The following is an 18,900-nucleotide window of genomic DNA, read 5'->3' on the forward strand; positions in this document are numbered from 1 at the left end:
AAATTTAACGCATTGAATAATAATAAAGAAAACAAATATAAAAAATCATTTTAGACGAGGCAGACCACGGATGGTCAAATATCGTGCTTGATTTTCACTCTTCATTCTTTTCGTACAAAGAATAAAATTTAAAAAAAACATACGTGTAAGACACTACTTTTAATCCACGGTAGAAATAAAAATATGTCCAATAATATTTTTAAAAAGGTCACTTTTCTGTGTAACTTAGATGTTTTGAAAACAAATAAATCAAATTTAATATTCTTGTGCATTTTTTTCCTCAGACAACAAATACAAAAAAAAAAAAAACTTTATAATGTGACTGTAGCAAACATAAGTTTTGAACATAATATTTGAATTTTTTAGGGGATATAATATTTTTTTTCACAATATGCAAATTTTATTAAAATTCAAAATATATTAAAATATTTCAAATGATGAAAATCAGATTTTCTTAAACATTTTCGGACAGAAAGATTTTTAGATTTCAAATACAAAAATATATTAGAAAGAAAGGTCTTGAATAAAGAGGGTTGAAGCACAGTACAATATTAAAGAATTTTTCGGCAAAATTTAAATAAACCTTTTAAATCAAAATATTTTCTGTTCTATATTTATTCATAAACGCTCAGTACTATTCCCCTTTTTTGAAAATTCTGAAATTATCCATCGTATTTTATGTAAATATAATATGTTTTGACTTCCCAAACAGTATAAATTGATCTACAATATCAGATATATTTATACACCATTGTGTAGTATTCAGAACATCAAACAACCTCATGGAGATGCAGCACAGATTATTGTGGTAATTAGATTCTCTTTTAAAGCTCGGATTAAAATTTTTATTCATCTTATGTTTAATGATACGAAAATGGAACCCTTACAGATTAAATGAAAGATTAAATAAAAAAAAAAGTAGTATGATTGGGGGTTTTGACAAAAGAAAATTCAGGAATAGAATTGTAAAAATAACGAGTTAATAAACTTCTGAGCCTTTTATTTACAAAATGTGCTAAGAATCAAGTATTTTCAACTACTCTTATAAAATTTAAGATAAACTAGCACATTTGGTGATTAGTTTGTTCACCCTTATATCTATTTTTTTAGGCTGTTAAATGTTCATGTAAAAGGCATATTTTTTAAAGCTTTCACTTCGTTATTTTCTAAGACCGAGATACATGAAATTAATTTATATCAAAACAAATTATATAAATTAAAAAGTGTTCATACAACGAAATAAAAGTGGAAGTGAAAATCTTACTTCGGAATTAATATCTAAAGAAAGCAAATTTTTAATCTCTTTATTTTAAAATTAATTTAATTCATTCGTACGCGATTGAATGTTTTGATGCACGAATTTGAATTCCATCACATGAAAAATATTCTTACAAATTGTGTATTACATTAAAAAATATTAAAAATAAAGAAATCATTGTACAGAAATGAAATTGATATTATTAAAAAAGGAATTTTTTTTTCAATTGGACCATAAACGTGGATTTGATCAAAAACCATTTTTGTGAGAGAATAGTTTTGGAAGATATATATGATCACCAATTGGCGTCTATCCATTATTTATTTGGAAATAGTTAAGCCTATTTTTGAGCTCCCTTAAGCCTTGTTTGAGCTAATTTATGTGGTTTTTTTTTTTTTTTTTGCTCTGAGTGGATACAGTTTTTGGTGAGCCCTCTCTAAAGTAATTCCAATAATATTTTGCAGCTTCATTAATTACCGAAGCGTTGAATTATTGCAGTTATGAAATCATTCAATAAAGCATATGTAGTGCAATATTCTTATAGTGATTTATTTACATCTGACTGTTGCTAGTCGTCATTATGAAATAAGAGCCATTTCTAAGCCACGCATGTTGACGTTTTATATATATATGTAAACATGTATTTTTTTTGAAGCAGTAGGTAGTTTCGAAGACAGTGAAGAGACTTTCGATTTTTTAACTTCGTTTTATTTCCGTCCCGGGAGGCATAATTTTTTGCTCAAGCAAAAGCGACGAGCACAACACAGAACGACACAACACGAAATGAGGGAAAGCTGATGAAAATTTTATCATTGTGAATATATACTATGATATTTTAATAGGGATTTCTAACACGTGTCAATCACAAGCAAGGGAATCATAAGGATCTTTTAAAAGAATGTGCTTAGCTGGACAGTATTTTATCCCTTTATCTGAGTGTGGGAACGCTGACTAAAATGTCTTCACAGAGCTTTTGTTGCATTAATTAAATAAAATAAAAGTGGAATGGGATCAGGAAATAAAAGAATATTTTAGAATGAAGTTAATATGAGCTAATTTAAGACAAAACTTTGGAAATTTATTAAATTTAAATTAGATTTTAAATTATCATTACACACACACACACACACACACACACACACACACACACACAGAGAGAGAGAGAGAGAGAGAGAGGGAGATTTATTTTATTACCAAATGTATGTTTCTCAAATCTTGGGACCATAAATGCAAAATTCTATTACTTGTCGATTTAATGTGCAAACAAATATAAATCCTTGAGTAATTGCTCTCTCATCATTCGAAACATTTGTATAGCGATAGGACGGGGTACAGACAAATGTTTATCGATGTCGTGCATAGATTTGAAGATCAGTACGTAATTTGTATATATACCATCGATCTATGGCAAGATTTGGCGCTTTGATTCTCACTACAGACTATTTAGTTCTAGTTAAATGTCATTTTTTCTTTTCAGAAAAGGCTCGAGATTCATCATGAGCATGAAACATCATTTTTAAAATTAAAATTTAAATATCATTCACAAATTGATTGAAGACGATACGATTATGCAAAATGATTTGATCTTGACTGCATATATTTAATTAATGAAATCAAAATTTGTCTTCGAGTTTTACCCTCCAAGATTACAATATTACAAAATTAAATTAAAAATAATTTATTTGATCTAAATTTTCTTTCTATTAATTAGCTTCGGAGGATTTTTAACACTTAAGAAAAATTTATTCGAGATTAATCTGGAACGATTTATCTCTTTAGCCAATTCATCTATCAGATATGAATTAGCCAAAAATTAAATTGTGATGATATTAACAACGAATTATATGATAGAAAGAAGAAAATGTAACATTAACCTCATTATGTACCTTCGTTCTAGTATGTCGCACATCATGGTATTTTATAGGTTTAAGATGCAATTATTTTTATTATTTGGCATATTAAAGATTATTTTTGTGACTGAAATGCTAATTTTATAGAAATAAATTAATAATGTACCATTCTTTAAGTTCTTAATACACTGATTTGAGTTCTCTAATAAATAACAAGAAAATACGGGAAGATGTCGTTTTCTGTACCAATTTTGTTCGAGTCTATCTTGGTCGAAGTCACAAATATTCAAATGTCGAGAAAACAAAACATTTGGTTAATATATAAAACGATGGAGGGAAAAAGTTAAAAAAAAAACATGTGCCAGACATTTTTTTTTTCTTTCAATGGCAATGATTATAAATATATTTTCCCCTCATTACTACGATCATAATTCGCAAGAGACAGCCACAGGGGAAAAAATAGCAAGGGACATTCTCTCTCTCTCTCTCTCTTTTCTTACGTAATAAAAAAAAAGTCACTGGCTCAAAATATATATCTTTATGGGATTAAACAAAAAGTCACAAATTCAAAATTTTATAACAAACTGATATTATGTTACCACCGTTACATTATGTTCTCCATCGTTAAGTGACCTTCCTTTTTTGAGGTTAATAATAATAATAAAACCAATTTCTTGTATGAAACTTCGTATCAAACTGTTGTTTTAGTTTCGATTCGTCGGGCTTGTCTTCGTCGCGCTTGATTGCATAAGCCGTTATGTTGGGAAATAACGACAGAATTACAGAAGAATTCAGGATATAAACGGTATTACGTAAAACATTATTGAACTTTGTCGAAAATAACCTGTGAGTAAAAATTCTTCTTTGGGAATATTGTCCAAAGTACTTTTAAAAAATCATAACATGAATATTAGCTGTGAGGAAAAGATTTAATGCAACTTAAAATTAATTTTAATTTCATTATAACAATAAAAAGCGTTGTGTTTCATTTTTTTTAATTAAAGAAAATATTATATGGCAAATGACAACCTCAGGAATAAATTTGGCATAATTGAAAACCTAATTTTTTAAATTTAAAAGTAGGGTAAAATTCAATTATATGCAATTAATATGCATCAAAGCTAGTGAGAGAAAATATTGAATTTTCAATTAATTATTAATTTAAAATTCTAATGGAAACTTTGAGATACTTATTATAACGCAATTACTATCCATTAATACTTACTTTACTCCTATATTTCAAATTTTGTAGCACTAGTACCAATGATCTGTTTTATGGAATATTGCATTCTGTGTATTAGGCATCTGTTTGAATGCTTTTAGTAGCATGAAATTTGCAAATATATGCCAATCTAAAAGCATTTTCAAAAATCACAATTAAAGTCAAAGCTTCAGTTAGTGTGTGCGGGCTTATGATGTAGAATGGAATGATTCTACAACTGTAAATAATAGGATCGAACTTTAATCGATTAGACCAAGTGCTTTCATCTGGGCCCCGAGAGTAACCGGCCTAGCACTAGATTGTTGCCGTCTCTTAGCTCAGTTAGGTGGCATAGTTAGTGTTGGTAAAGCTGGACAATTAATGCATTTTCAGGGAGCGCTAAATTGAATAGATGAATTTTTAGAACTATTTCTTTTCCTTTGTTGCACATGAAACATGCAAAAGAAAAAATATTGCAATCTTCAATAAATTCAGTCTAAACAGTTTGAAGAATTTCCACGTTTCAAATCTTCCTCATCCAGAACAAAATAACTATTGGATATTATGTCGATCGAATACGTTAATTCAAACGCCTCCAATTGAATTTGAATTCTATTTATAGCACAAAAGTTGCAGATATCGATCAAATTTTAAAAGAAATCCGTTTACAGGAAACCAGTCCTTCCGTTTCCGCATGGGAATGTTAACTTAAAAACGAAAAGAGCTTGAAAGATTAAATATATCATATGGTTTTAAAAATCAAATTGTTGCGTTAATCTGCGTTATATTTTGAATCAAATCCATGAAAATGTGGATTGTTTGACCCTCTATTTGTTCGTGGATATATAAAAACTGTAACTGAAAAATGTAACATCGTATAAAAATGATTTTTTGATATGTTCTTATCATCCAAATGCTAGTTTTGTATAAAACGTTGTATTGTAATGGAGGAAAAGAGATGCTTACACGTTTTCCTTCACTGTACTAGGAAGCATATAACACGCCAGGTAGCGCAAGTGTACCGAAAAGTTGAAGGAGAACAATGGGCTTTTTCTTAATTCCAAATCTTTAGACACTTAAAACATAAAAAAATGTTGACTATGTTTTTCTTTTTTACTATTTGTTCGCAATCCACCTAAATCGGGCTTTAATAACTGATATTTTTTCCGCATTGCATATAAAAATAATAATACTAATTAGTTATAGTTTCTATTATTAATTGTAGATGGCGCTACTGATTTTGTATTTTCAAATTGCATAATTTGTAAACATTAAAACATTCAACAAATGCACAAAAAAAAAAAAAAAAAAAAAAAAAAAAAATTGAACAGTTAATAATTTTGATGTTCAACATTTGTACTTTATATGCATTAATAGCTCATATTTTGATGAATCATCATATCGAGTCTCACACACTTTGGCTGAATATAAGTTTAGATTTTTCACAAAATGTAGTTGAAGAATTTCCTAATGTAGAAAAAATTTTACCTACTATGAGGAGTGGATATAACAGTCTTTTTAATAATTTTTTTTTAATTTACACGTTTTTCGTATAAGCTAAAGACTAGCAAAAGACAAACAGAATATTATCTGATTATTAGAAGTATCTACATAATCATTAAAATAATGGTGAATAATGTCAATAAAAAAGGATACTGAATCATACTGACAGTACGAATTACAGTGGGGGAAAATCATATTTAAAATGTATTTTCACCCCATTATGAGAGATAAACACACAATACTCAATAACTCATGAAAATGCTGCAGTACCATCTACATTTATTAAAATTCTCTGTAAGTAATAAGTGATAGTGGTCTCAGTAGGTTAATTGTTTCGTTTCATAAAGGGAATTGCGAAATAGTTATTTTAAAGGCCGTTTTTTTCGTCTGGGATAATACCATTCGACTTCCTGCCGTTGAGTATAATCTTTGGTCAAGAGAGTGGGGTCAACGTACCATGGAAGCAAGCCTTGACACTAATAAGGCAGAAAACTGCACGCAAGCGTCTTCCGTTAGGCCGCAAGCTAACATGCTTTAGAGGCCTTTTGAGGGAGGATTCATTAGGTCAGTTGCCGCAACCTCTTTCAACAACGACGCTCCTTCAAAGATCGGTTATACGTTTACCTACATCGAATCATTTGAAATGGCGTACCGAGAAGGTGCATGGAATTCAAATGGTTGCGAAATTTCTATCTCGATTGTCTGGTTTGAAGACTGGCTGCTCGTCAATTCAGAAACAAGCTGTGCCGAGAAAAAAAAATTAAATTTTCTGTTTGATTTTTATTAAACTATGCACTTTATCTCAATTTAAATAATATTCAACAAATTTTAACGATAGACCTTGATTAGAGTATTTTGTTTGAATTTTGGATGCTATTTTAGCAGTGAATTGCTAATTCGCCAATTTATTGAATACATACACTATTAGAATTTTAAAATAAGAAAAGAAAATACGTTTTCAAATTTGTGCGAGTGCCTTTCAAATTTTTTTAAAAAAGTTATAGTGGTTTGAACGGGAGGACAAATTATTTTTTTTTTTTTAAAGTTTTAGTGGTTTGAAAGCGAGGACAAAATTTTTTTTAAAAAGTTATAGTGATTTGAACGGGAGGACTATCCCATTGTTCTGGGCTAAAAAACTATTAGATTATTGATAACTGATTTTCTGATTTTATCCATAACTGATTCACATCTTAATTCGCCTATGAGTTTGTTCTGACAAAAAATATTAGATTATCCATGACTGATTTTTACATCTTAATTCGGCTATGAGTATATCCCGTAGTTTTGTGATTAAAAAGTATTAGATTACCCAAAACTGATTTTCCCTACAATATGAGATGTACTTTGAATTCTGCAGCTCTAACAGGGACATAGAAACACCAAACTTTCTTATCTAAATACAATTTCACATTTACGCTAAGCGATTATTTCTGGCTCAGTTTCTTTACTCTGAAGTGGAGAGCGAACAATTCTAAGAACTATATCGATCTGTATGGATACTTCGCGGAAAGATCAAACTGCAATTTTCCGATAGTTGATTGCGCAAAATGATAAAAAAAAAATGTCTAAAAAGGACAGTCTAGAATGTTAAGAAATTATATTTTCGCTTTCATTATGATCGTGCTATGGAGCTCCGGAGCAGTGACGACATATCACTGTACTATAACCTCTGTAACTAGTTTTATAGTGATAATAGTGACTGTTCTCAGGGATAGAGGACAATCTGGAATTGGTTATTGATAGAAAATATGTCAAAAGATATTAGTTGCTATGCTAAGGAAAAATTTTAATTTATTACCTTATTAACTGTACTGTGATGTTTTATGTTGACCATCTTTCGATGCATCCGCTTGCAAAAAGAGTTTTTTATTTTTTAAGTTCCATCTTTGTTGGGCAGAAGAGCACCCCCATACAAACTATAGCTTTATATAAAAAAATTTATTCGTTCCAATCAATTCTCTCCATTGGATTTTCATGGATAATATTAATAATAGACATAATAAATTTAAAGAAAGATTTTTTTACAATCATTTAAAAAACAGAAATAATACGAAAGTATTAATTTTATTTGAAAAGTAAAAAAGGAAATAAAACTTGATAATAATAACTATTGAATTTTCACAGAATTCCATTGTATTTGATATAACCACCACAAACTTCATTAGTAAACATAAAACAATTTTATAAAATGCAGGCTTGCAAACATGAAATGGATAACGTGTCATTTTATCCTATCAGATAATCCCCCCGGGGGCACCTCGAAATGAGAATGAGAAGCTTCTGGCATGTTGGTTGGTTCTCGCCATCCTGGAGGGTACACGAAAAGGTGTGAGTCTGACTCCTCCCATCGATAACGAGACGTACTTCTTTAGGAAAGGGTTGTACCGTGGCCGGTGATGGCCCTTAGGACTCAACCACAGTTCCCGCTAATATTACTGTTCCGGTGGTCCGGTCATTCAGTTTTTTATCCGTGTGCCTTCGAGGCGGGTCGAAGAGGCAGTAATATGACTTATTCTATCAGATATCCCATACCTGATAGATAAGGGGATTCTATCAGATATCCCATACTTAGATAAGGGGATGAGAAGTTGCCAATAAGTAATCAGGTTATCGCGTACTGTTTGGTATAATAATTGTTTGCGGTGGTAAGTAAGTATTTTAAGTAAGGGGGTGGGCCCATGGGTTTCCCTGTAATGGAGTTATTTTTTGTCCATTTCAGTGCCGTAATTAAAGGTCGTGGCGACTCAATCAAATAATTCACCTTGTAGGCTTTGGCAAAAGCACGGGGGGGGGGAGGCAGCTCTTTTGCTGTTACCCTACCAATTGAAGAACATAAATGTAAACAAAGAGTAATTTTTCCTCAATCAACTGTTATTAACTTCTACGAACTCACATTGTATTATTTTCATGACATGTATATCCAATGAAATGACTATTTCACAAACGTTTGTACTGCTACTTAGATTTTAAGTCACGTGTTTTTGACTCAGTACCACCAAAAAGAAAATATGTATTTGAGTTTGATGGGCGCTAAAGAATTTAGAATCAAACATCCTCTCACTGGTATGGCGTGGAAATTTGGAGAAGGGAATGTCGGCTAGTCTTCAATATCTGGACAGGTTTCAAAATGACCCTACTATAACTTTACAATAGGAGGCTATTCAAATAAATCAATCTTCTTTAAGGGATCCGAACACTTATCATTTGACTGCACTGTCAAATGAATTGATTTCATAAAAAAAAAAAAAAAAATTCTTGCTCACTTCAATTAATTACATAATAAATAGCATTTAAAAATGGAATTTTCAATTAATTTTGTCTCATTGGTAACAATATTATGCAGAACTTACGTTTAGATTCTTTAATTATAATAGTTTTAAAGAATTTCATCAATTTAAGAATTTATTTGATTAATTTATTGAATCTAAATATTTGTTTCCTTCCATGAGAAATCAAATACTTTATATATATATATATATATATATATATATATATATATATATATATATATATATATATATATATATATATATATACGTAACTCACATGCTTGAAATATTTTAAAACCTCCAAGAAAGGAAGATTTTAATTCCTTAAATTTAAGTATGGATTCTTTTCAAAATACAAAATAATAATAATGCATATTTTCTAGAATTTTTATTTTCCGTTTTTTAACAATATCCAATTCTTCGAATAAGAACTTGAAACAGTCAATATATACTAACCTTGTAAATTTATACAGCTGTTATTCATTTCGGATATCAAACATCTGCCGAGAACTTTTTTAAAAGAACAATGAAAACTTTCCATTTCACTGAGATGTTTCAAAACGATTCGTCCCGATAAACATCAAATCTATAAAAAAGTTTTGAAGTTATTTAAACGCTTCCTGTGTGAATGTATTTTATTTTCTTTTAAGAAGGATGTTTGTCATTTTTGCTGTTAATAATTTCACACTCATTTATTTTCGAGAAAATGGTTTAAATTTTCCTTAATAGTGGATATCTGATATTTAAATTCTGTTTAATTTAAAAAAGAATATGCAATATCAGATTTTTGAAAGAAAAAAAATGTAAAACCTTATTTATTCCTGTAACTTTTCAATTTACCTGAGTTAACTTTCACTGTCTCTCATTGCTGAAATTTCGTTTTCTAAGGCAGCTAAACAAATAATCGATCCAGTAGATTAGTTTAGCTGGATTTTCATTCTGTTTCGAAGCTAAGCTAAGGTTATTTAGGACGAAATTTATAATTCTGAACCGTGGTCAGATCAGGACTGACTATGGTTGAACTCGCACTCTTTTTCCAAACTTCCACAACATGCCGGCAGGAGGAGGCACTTAACCAAAGTATTATTTCCTAGAAAAATAGATTTGTAAAAAAAAAAAAAAAAAAAATCAAACAATGAACTAAAAAATATTAAGATAATATTAGAACATTATCAAGTATATTAGGCCGGTTTTCTACCGATTTCCTCTGTTTATTAAACGAGGGGCCTCCTTATATACACTTCCTAGAACCTCAAAATGTCTAAATCAGCCACTGCGTGTACACAGAGAGATCTTATTGGAATGGGGTATCGAGCCTTCACCTCTCCAGTTCAACTACTAAGACTTAAACAGAACAGGACCTCGACCCAACAAAACCCAGAAATTTCAGTTATAAATATTAAATTTCCTGTACACTTCGTTTACACGTTTCGTAACAGTTAACAGTAAAATACGTGGAATTAATTTCGCACTAAATGCTCACTTTTTCATAGAAGCTTGATAAAAAAAATATTATTTTTATTAAAAATTATCCAGTATTTTAAAATATATAAATTCAGTAGAAGAATTAATTAAAAATTATCCAGTATTTTAAAATATATAAATTCAGTAGAAGAATTAATTAAAAATTATCCAGTATTTTAAAATATATAAATTCAGTAGAAGAATTAATCCATATATATTAATGAAAATGCCTGAAAAAGAATTAAATGGCAAAGCTGAATGATAGCTCTCCTAACTGGGATAGAATTAAAAAAAAATGTAAATACGTGAAAATATCTATTTAAGAAACAGAGTCTTCATCAGTTAAAGTGTGCACTCGTTCAAGTAATTTTTGGAACTAAACTCGCCAAGTCCGTTAAGAGTATATATTAGTTACAACAAAGTGCTTTTATATCATTTATTTTTCAAGAATTGGAAACAATGTTTCTGTATTATTGCTCTCTTTATTAATACATCAATATGTTTTTTTATAAAATATAATAAGTTCTTAACTTTTTATCTAAATAATTTTATAAATGACTCTTCTTACTGAAACTCGAACACGCAGAAGATTCAGTTTCCTTTTATTTAATTTCGCACTTTTAAGAAAACTTTTATTTATTTAAACGCTGTAAAACAAGAATATAAAGGCATTTTTTTCTCTGTCATTTTTTTGTATATATTTTCTTTCAATAACTAACTGATCCTAAAAGATAAAGCTTTACATTTCGTTAACATTTTGGTCTTTTTCATAACATATAAAAATAATAATAATTTTTTTTTAGAATGAACACGTTGGAATAAGAACATTCTTTTTCAATATTTTTTTATTACACTTATCTCACAGATATAAGGCATATCTAAGAATTTTCTTTCCTTTATTTCTGCATAAATTTTCTTTAAATAACTCACTGGAGAGGGAAAAAATATTTCCTTTTTTGCCATAACGGTGAAAACCTTCCACCCCGTAGGTATACAGGTGTGAAGAAAATTCGTTATCTCTCGTTTTATAAGACTTTTTTTTAACTGTTTAGTTATGCAAAGAAAGTTCCTAAGCTTCTTGCAGGGCTTTTGCTCTTCATATAATGAAAAGGTCAAAGGCTTTTAAACTTTATACTTAAGTGTCAACGCATGGTTTTCTAGTCAAACACACTTTCAAAAACTGCTCAGCATTATTACAACAGCAACGCTTCGTTTTTAAGAAAATAAAAACTGTAGAATAAATAAAAACGCTATTTCAATGCAGTGGATTGAACCCATAGGCTTTCATAAATAAAACGAATTGAATCATTATCTAATAACCAAACAAAGTAGAACCTATTTTTATTCTTATTCTTTGCATATGTAAATTGAAAATAAATAGGAATCTTAAAGAAGAAACTATTAATTTCCTCGCTCAACTTGCAAATTTAGAACATGTTCTTTCGATCTTAACGAAATCGTTAGTATGGCTAGTAGTTCAAGTAACTTCCATATAACGCATTCGTTATGAGGAAGTTACAGATTCCTGGCCGCATTATCGGAATTGAAATAATGTTATAGTACAAAAAAGGGAATTTCGCACTAAATATATATCATTGCATTTTTATAAAGAAAAAAAAAATCTCTTTAGAAAACTCAGTGCACCAAAAGTGCCAGACATATGTATTAAGATGTATTAACAAACGGAAGTGTTCCCCCCGACACTGTCTCACATACTCACTAATTATTAACCATTTGCCATAAGCGAGGCCAGGGCCGCGGTGGCCTGGTGGTAAGGTCTTGACTTCGAAACCAGAGAGCTTCAGGTTTGAGACTCGATTCCACCGAAAAACCTCCGTGCAATCGGGTCTGGTGCACGCTAAATCCGTCGGCGCCAAACGTCCTCCAGCTTTTGTGGTTTGGAAGTGGGGGGCAGCTCAGGTGTCGTCTTCGTCATCTGACTGCGGTTCAAAATTACGAGGTCGTCTCAAAATGGCCCTAGTGTTAATTTAAAAGCGGGACGTTTATATAATTAATTAAACTAAAAACATAGGCGAGCAATAGTTAAGAAAAAGCTTATTGGAAGTGCTATATCTGGTGATTCATCGCTGGGATGCGATAAACAGACAAGACCATATAACCAAATGTACATTTCGGAATACTTTTCTTCCGAATAATTAACCACTACTACATTTATTATATTTTTCAGTTAACTCATTTATTTACTTCTGAAAGTACAACCTGACAGGTGGTCAACCACTAAAAGGATATGGTTCCAAATTTGGTACATATTGCCATTTTAGATGTTAAATAAGAGTATCAAATATCATTGATCTGGCTGTTTTCATTTTCTAGTTACCGTGTTAACGTATATTCGGACAGTGAAACAGACAAACTTCCTCTAAATGGATTTCGTTCAAAATTTGACAGAATTCTAAAAATTTAGAGTAGAGACTATATATTAAATTTCATCTGTCTAGCTGAAAGTTTTTTGAGTGATCCTTCTCACAGACAGACAGACAACCATAATTCCAAAAATATTTTTTTCAACTCAGGGTGGTCTGAAACTTTGTCTGAGATTTGTCAAAATCTTCAAGTCTAATTTTTTGGTGATTGCGATACTCTCTTTTTGTACGCGTCGTTTATGAGAAAGTGAAAATGCTTTTTTTCGTCATTAATGCTCCCTTTTTCCATTTCCTTTTCGACAGTACTTAGACCTCCTTTGATCCGTCTTTTGTATATTTTTTTTGCCTCTTATTCCATACATTTTGCATAGAAAAAGAAAACTTAATTAAAATTGCTTGCTTTTATAATACGTTGATAAATTGAAGGGAGGTACTTGCACTGAGGCATTGTATTGAGGTAGAGGTCTTTTACTATTAAAAGCGTTTACTATTACATATCATTCGAGATTCAATTTCCCGAATTTTAAATAATTAAAAATATTGCTATTCAAAAGTTTTTTATACACTCAACATTTTTGATATCATTTTTCCTATTCTCTCATCGTCTTAGGGTAAAACCGCAATCAATTATGTTTTGCAAGACCCAAATACGCAACTGTGCAAAAGTAAAATCGTATTAGAAGGAGAGAGACATACCTACATAAAATGAGTCTCAGAGCAAATAGTAAAATAGCACATCCTCTCCTACTTTTCATAAATTCCAATTCACATATTCTTCCCCCCCCCCTCCCATTTAACCCACTTTTATGTCAGCAAGTGCTAAGATTAAAATTTCAAAAACTAATGATAATTCATAAAATATTTTTAACTTATATGATCTTGCCGTTTTCGGCCAGAGGCTGGGTCATCGATAAAATTAATTCCATAATATCAACCAATCTTCAATTATTTACTAAATTTATTTAATTTTTGGTACGCTGAAAGCATTCATTTTTACAAATAACAAAGAAATGAATTAGACAATAAGACAAAAAATTATCAAAAAAAATGTGTCACTGTTTGAATAAAATTTTGATGCATAAAATATAGAAATGTACTGATTTTTTACACCTAATGAAGTTAACGATTTAGGCCTATATATTTAACTGTAAAATTCATTAGACCGAATGACGCTCTAAAAAATATTAGATTTAATTAAAATTATTTATTATTTTAATCAAACATGAATTTAACTTAAATTATAATCATTGCATATTATTTCGCTAATTAGAAAATAAATATTTAAACAAGTTGTTACAAATCATTGAATGACAAATTGAGTGTTGTAGAATCTGACCCTGAAACTAAGCAAAATCAACATAAATGCTTTAATAAAAATATATCTAGAAAATAAAAAAAAAGTTATTGTAACCATCTAAATTATTTATCTACATAAAAAAAATCGTAAGTTATATATAATTTTGAAATGTAAATTATCAAATGTTCAAAATAACACTCACGGAAAAAACCATTTAGAATTCAGGGATGGATTAAGCTTTTTGAATTTCTGGCGTTGATATTCTTGGGGGAAGGAGGGCTTAGAAAATCCTTATATATTTTATGAATATACATTTAGATTTTTCAGGCATTGCATTTTAAAATATATTTTTAAACACTCTTAAACATTTAAATTATATTTTAGTAATAATATTTGCTTTTTATAATTGCTGTACTATTTACTTTTATAATTAATTTAATTAATCTGTTTGAATGATTAAAATGCATTGAATTCATAATTTTTAGTTGACTTGGTACCCCAAAATTGATGAAAATGCTGATTTTGAATTTGGTGCTAAAAAAATTATCTCTGGGCCTGTGTCAGATTTTTTTTTTAAATTTCAAAAAAATCGTACAAATATTTTGCAAGATATGATGTCATTTTGACTAATGCTACATCAAAAGCCACGCCCTCCTCAATTGCTTTATTTTCTATTTTTATTGGTAAACTATCATTTTTTTTTTTACTTTGAAGTAAAATAAAATAAAATAAATAAAGCACTTCTCACTTTCAAACAAATTCACAAACATTCAGTAAATGAATATTTGTTTGTTAATTTATAAATTTCATTTGTCTTGTTAATTTATAAATTTCATTTTATTATTAATTCTAAGAGGTGTAGCGCGTTTAAAATAGATTTTTTTGATAAAATAGTTTCTAAAAACGGTTTTGATAGCTATCTGTCAAATTCATTAGTTACACCAAAATTTATAACTGTGTGTGTGTTTACTAAAACATTTTCATTTCAAAACGCCAATTTACAATTGCTTTTTTACAATATTGTTTTATCTTATGTAAAAAATAGTGATTAAAATTTTTTATAGATGGGTTTAAATCCATTCTTATTCAATTCGTTTTTCCAGAAACTTTGTTTATTTCAAAAGTTTTTTTTTTCAATATATATTTCATTTAAATGGTTTACAATCATTATTAAGCATTAACAAATATTTGAGGTCAAAAATTAAGACCTAGTTTCTAAATATATTGATTATAAAACATTAAAATAAATAAATAATAATATTTTTAAATTATTTTTTCTAATTATAAGAAAATTAAACTAGAACATTTATTAACTATAGAAACAATAAAATTTCATAAAATCATTACCCTCTTACTTAAAAATGTTTGGTTACTTTCGAGTAAAAATAATTGGTTTAATACAAGCTGGTTTAGTGGTAATATTACCGTGTTAAATTTTTAAATATATTTTTCTCAATTCGCTTTTTTGGAAATCATGTCTGCTATAAAATGTTAAAAGTCAAACACATTTCTAAAAGTCACACACATAAACATTTGAACTTTTTTCTGTTAACTGGAAAATATCAGTTTAATAGAATTAGGCATCGATTTTTAAAAATATTCATTAGAATTTTTTTTAAAAAATAGCGAGTATGAAAAATTTTAAAATTTTCCAAAAGATCACAAAAATGTTTAATTAAACATTTTTTCTCTCAAACTAATTTAGATATCAAAATTCAGATACCCAATTCCATTAAGTTCTTTAAGAGGATTCTTCAGAAAAAATTTGGTCAACAAATATTGAAAACTGAAGGTGAAGAAGCATTTTTAAAAAACTGGTATTTTTTTTAAAAAAATTTTAAATTTTAAATTTCTGGACAGAAAAAATATTTTTAAAATCTAAATTTCCGAACAGTTTATACTTAACTCTTCAAAACAAAGCATATTTTGTAGAAGATGTAGAAAAAAAGTTTAGGGGTACCATCGATGTATAAATATATACATCAGTAGAGTAGTATACTATATTAGCTTACAATACCATTAATGGATCTTATTTATAAAGGAATTAGATTTGTAATCCATCTGTATTTTCTTATTTTTTAATGACTGATATTGAATGGCTTAAAATATAATTACTTAACATTGCTTCACATATGATTTAGAAAAAAGTTTCAAGGTTCATTCATTAAAAATTTATGACGTCATGGAAACTATTTTCAGTAATTTTACTAATCAAAATATCATGGCCAGAAACAACAGAAAATAAAATTTACAGAAATAGCTAATTCTCTTAAAACATATTTTCAAAATACGTTTAAAAAAACATAGAAGATAACACTTTGACTTTAATTTTAAAAATGGAATTATATGGAATAGAATGTAAAAATCTATGTCTAAAGCATATTTTCAAAGAAATCAATTTTAATTCTTTTTATCAAATCAGAATCAGCAATTGGTAGAAATTTAAACTGATTTTTTTTATTTTGAATTTTTTGAATTTCAAAACTGTATTGAAAATGTTAAATAAATCTTTGATCTTTTGTTATCAAAGAAAATATACTTCAAAAATTCGGTATCAATTTTTTCATTCAATTAAATCCATGAAAATAATTTAGTAATAAACATCGCATTGTAAAGATTAAAAAAATAAGAGGGGAACATTAACTTAAAACTTTATAAGGAGAAATGAATAAATTAACTTAAATTTCCATTAGAATTCAATGAATGAAAATACTTTGAATTTTTTTCCCATAGTCATATTTCTTTTCATGTGCTCTGTAAGATTATTATTAATAATTTATTAACAAATATTGTTAATAATTTAATGAACGTTAAGAAAATAAGCTAATGATCGAATGAATGTATACGAAATAAACTCATTCCAGTTTCAGGAATTGGCAAAATATCGGATTAATAATTAATCTGAAACATCTTTCAGCGCAGTAGATTTTATTTCTCGTACTTCCACCCCAAGCTAGGTACTTTATTCCTTTATTTTAAGAAAACAATTCCTTGTTATTCTCGATCAGTTTACTTTGTAATAAGTTTAGTTTAGTTATATTAACGTCCCGTTTTAAAGCAACACGAGGGTTATTTTGAGACAGACCTCGTAATTTTGAACCGCTGTCAGATGACGAGGACGGCACCTGAGCTGGAACCCCCCTCTCCGCACCGGACCGGCGGGAGAGCGTTTGGCCCGGACGGATTTAACGTGCACCAGACCCGCTTACATGACGGAATCGGGTCTCGTACCTGAAGCCCCCCAGTTCCGAAGCCGAGATCTTACCATTATGCCATCGCGGCCCCTACTTTGTAATAAGATCAAACAGTTATTATCCTCAGATAAATGCTTTTCGCAGAATAATTGAATAATAATTTATCGAATTCACATTGAATGAAAATATGATCTTTTGAGTGATATGTAAATGTCACGTTACTGGATGTCATTGTAGATTCAAGCGCTTGTTGTCCCCTGACATTTTAAATAATGAGTTTAGACGATATGCTTTAACCAAATACTGTTCATAAGATTCGTTTCTATAAAGGCCTCTCTCTTCATTAGCCCAGAATATTGTCTAACGTTTCACTCTGTTTTCAAATATCAGCGACGCAATTCGTCGTATGGAATCAGAGTAGATTCTGGAAAGTTTCTCGGAAATGATTATTTTGTCCTGATAAAATGAGAGGGATAAAATTCTACATGTGAGATCCCTTGCACGCGTCTGATCCTTTATACGCCCCTGGTAGCATTCATAATCTGTAAAATATCTAACAAAGTTAAATTATTGATTAAAAATATATATCCAATGTTATTAAAAATCACGATTTTTTAGCCATTAAAATCATGCATGTCTAATGATTATTATAACAATCACATTTATTAATAATTTGAAATGCCATATTTAATCTTGTTATATAGCTTGAATGAACAGATTAATTGCCACCGATACATTAACTCTTAAAATAAGGAGAATTACCATTTTCTTATGAAATACAGTATTAAAAATACCTTCAGTTTTAGAAATTTTGATAACCTCCTTACTGACGCAAGTACATTTAATAAATATTTCATATCAAATTTAATTCAAAATGAAATTAATATTTGTTTAAAATTGTACATAGAAAGAGAGAGAAAATCTAATATTCTTAAGTAATAAAATCAGCATCTTTTCCTACTTTCAGAATAAAGTAAAATTCTTGATTTAAAAAGTTGTTCGAAATGTAATGATCTTATGCGGCAGTAAGGAAACAAACTATTTAACGGCTTGAGGAAACAGTGAAATAAATTTGAATAAAATTTCAACTGCGAAAAACATTACTTCAAATAATATTTAAAGATATTGTTGATAGTTTGTTAAGATTACGGTAAAATTATACAAAAACTAAATTTATATCATTGTAAAGATAATTTCTGGATTTTTATATTGTGTAAAAAATATTTTCGCGAAATAATGTTTTCTGAAATTTCAAAGTAAATTACCCTTCAAAGTATATTTGGGTAAAACTTGGCAACATAAAATCAAAAAGTCTACCCTATAATACGCCAGCAAACAGACAGACAACAGACGCACATATTTCTTTTAAATATTAGTAATGATGGCAACAGAATGATATTATAGAGGACGAATTTTTATTCTAAACGAGTATCATAAGAATCTATAAGAAATGTTTATAAACATTTTTTTTTTAATTATT

At 29.0% G+C, this 18,900-nt stretch overlaps 1 protein-coding gene across 1 annotated transcript in view; it reads right to left on the minus strand.

Moving 5' to 3' along the window:
- Positions 1-9,643, minus strand: part of LOC129958041 (lysyl oxidase homolog 2-like) — a 60,173-nt gene extending 50,530 nt beyond the window's left edge. The window contains exon 1 of the mRNA XM_056070195.1: positions 9,538-9,643. Coding sequence (XP_055926170.1) covers positions 9,538-9,622 — 85 coding nt within the window. The 5' untranslated portion in view covers positions 9,623-9,643. The remainder of the gene's footprint in view (positions 1-9,537) is intronic.
- Between the last annotated feature and the right edge of the window lie 9,257 nt (positions 9,644-18,900).

The sequence above is a fragment of the Argiope bruennichi genome, chromosome X1, assembly GCF_947563725.1.
Source record: "Argiope bruennichi chromosome X1, qqArgBrue1.1, whole genome shotgun sequence".
Taxonomy (NCBI): domain Eukaryota; kingdom Metazoa; phylum Arthropoda; class Arachnida; order Araneae; family Araneidae; genus Argiope; species Argiope bruennichi.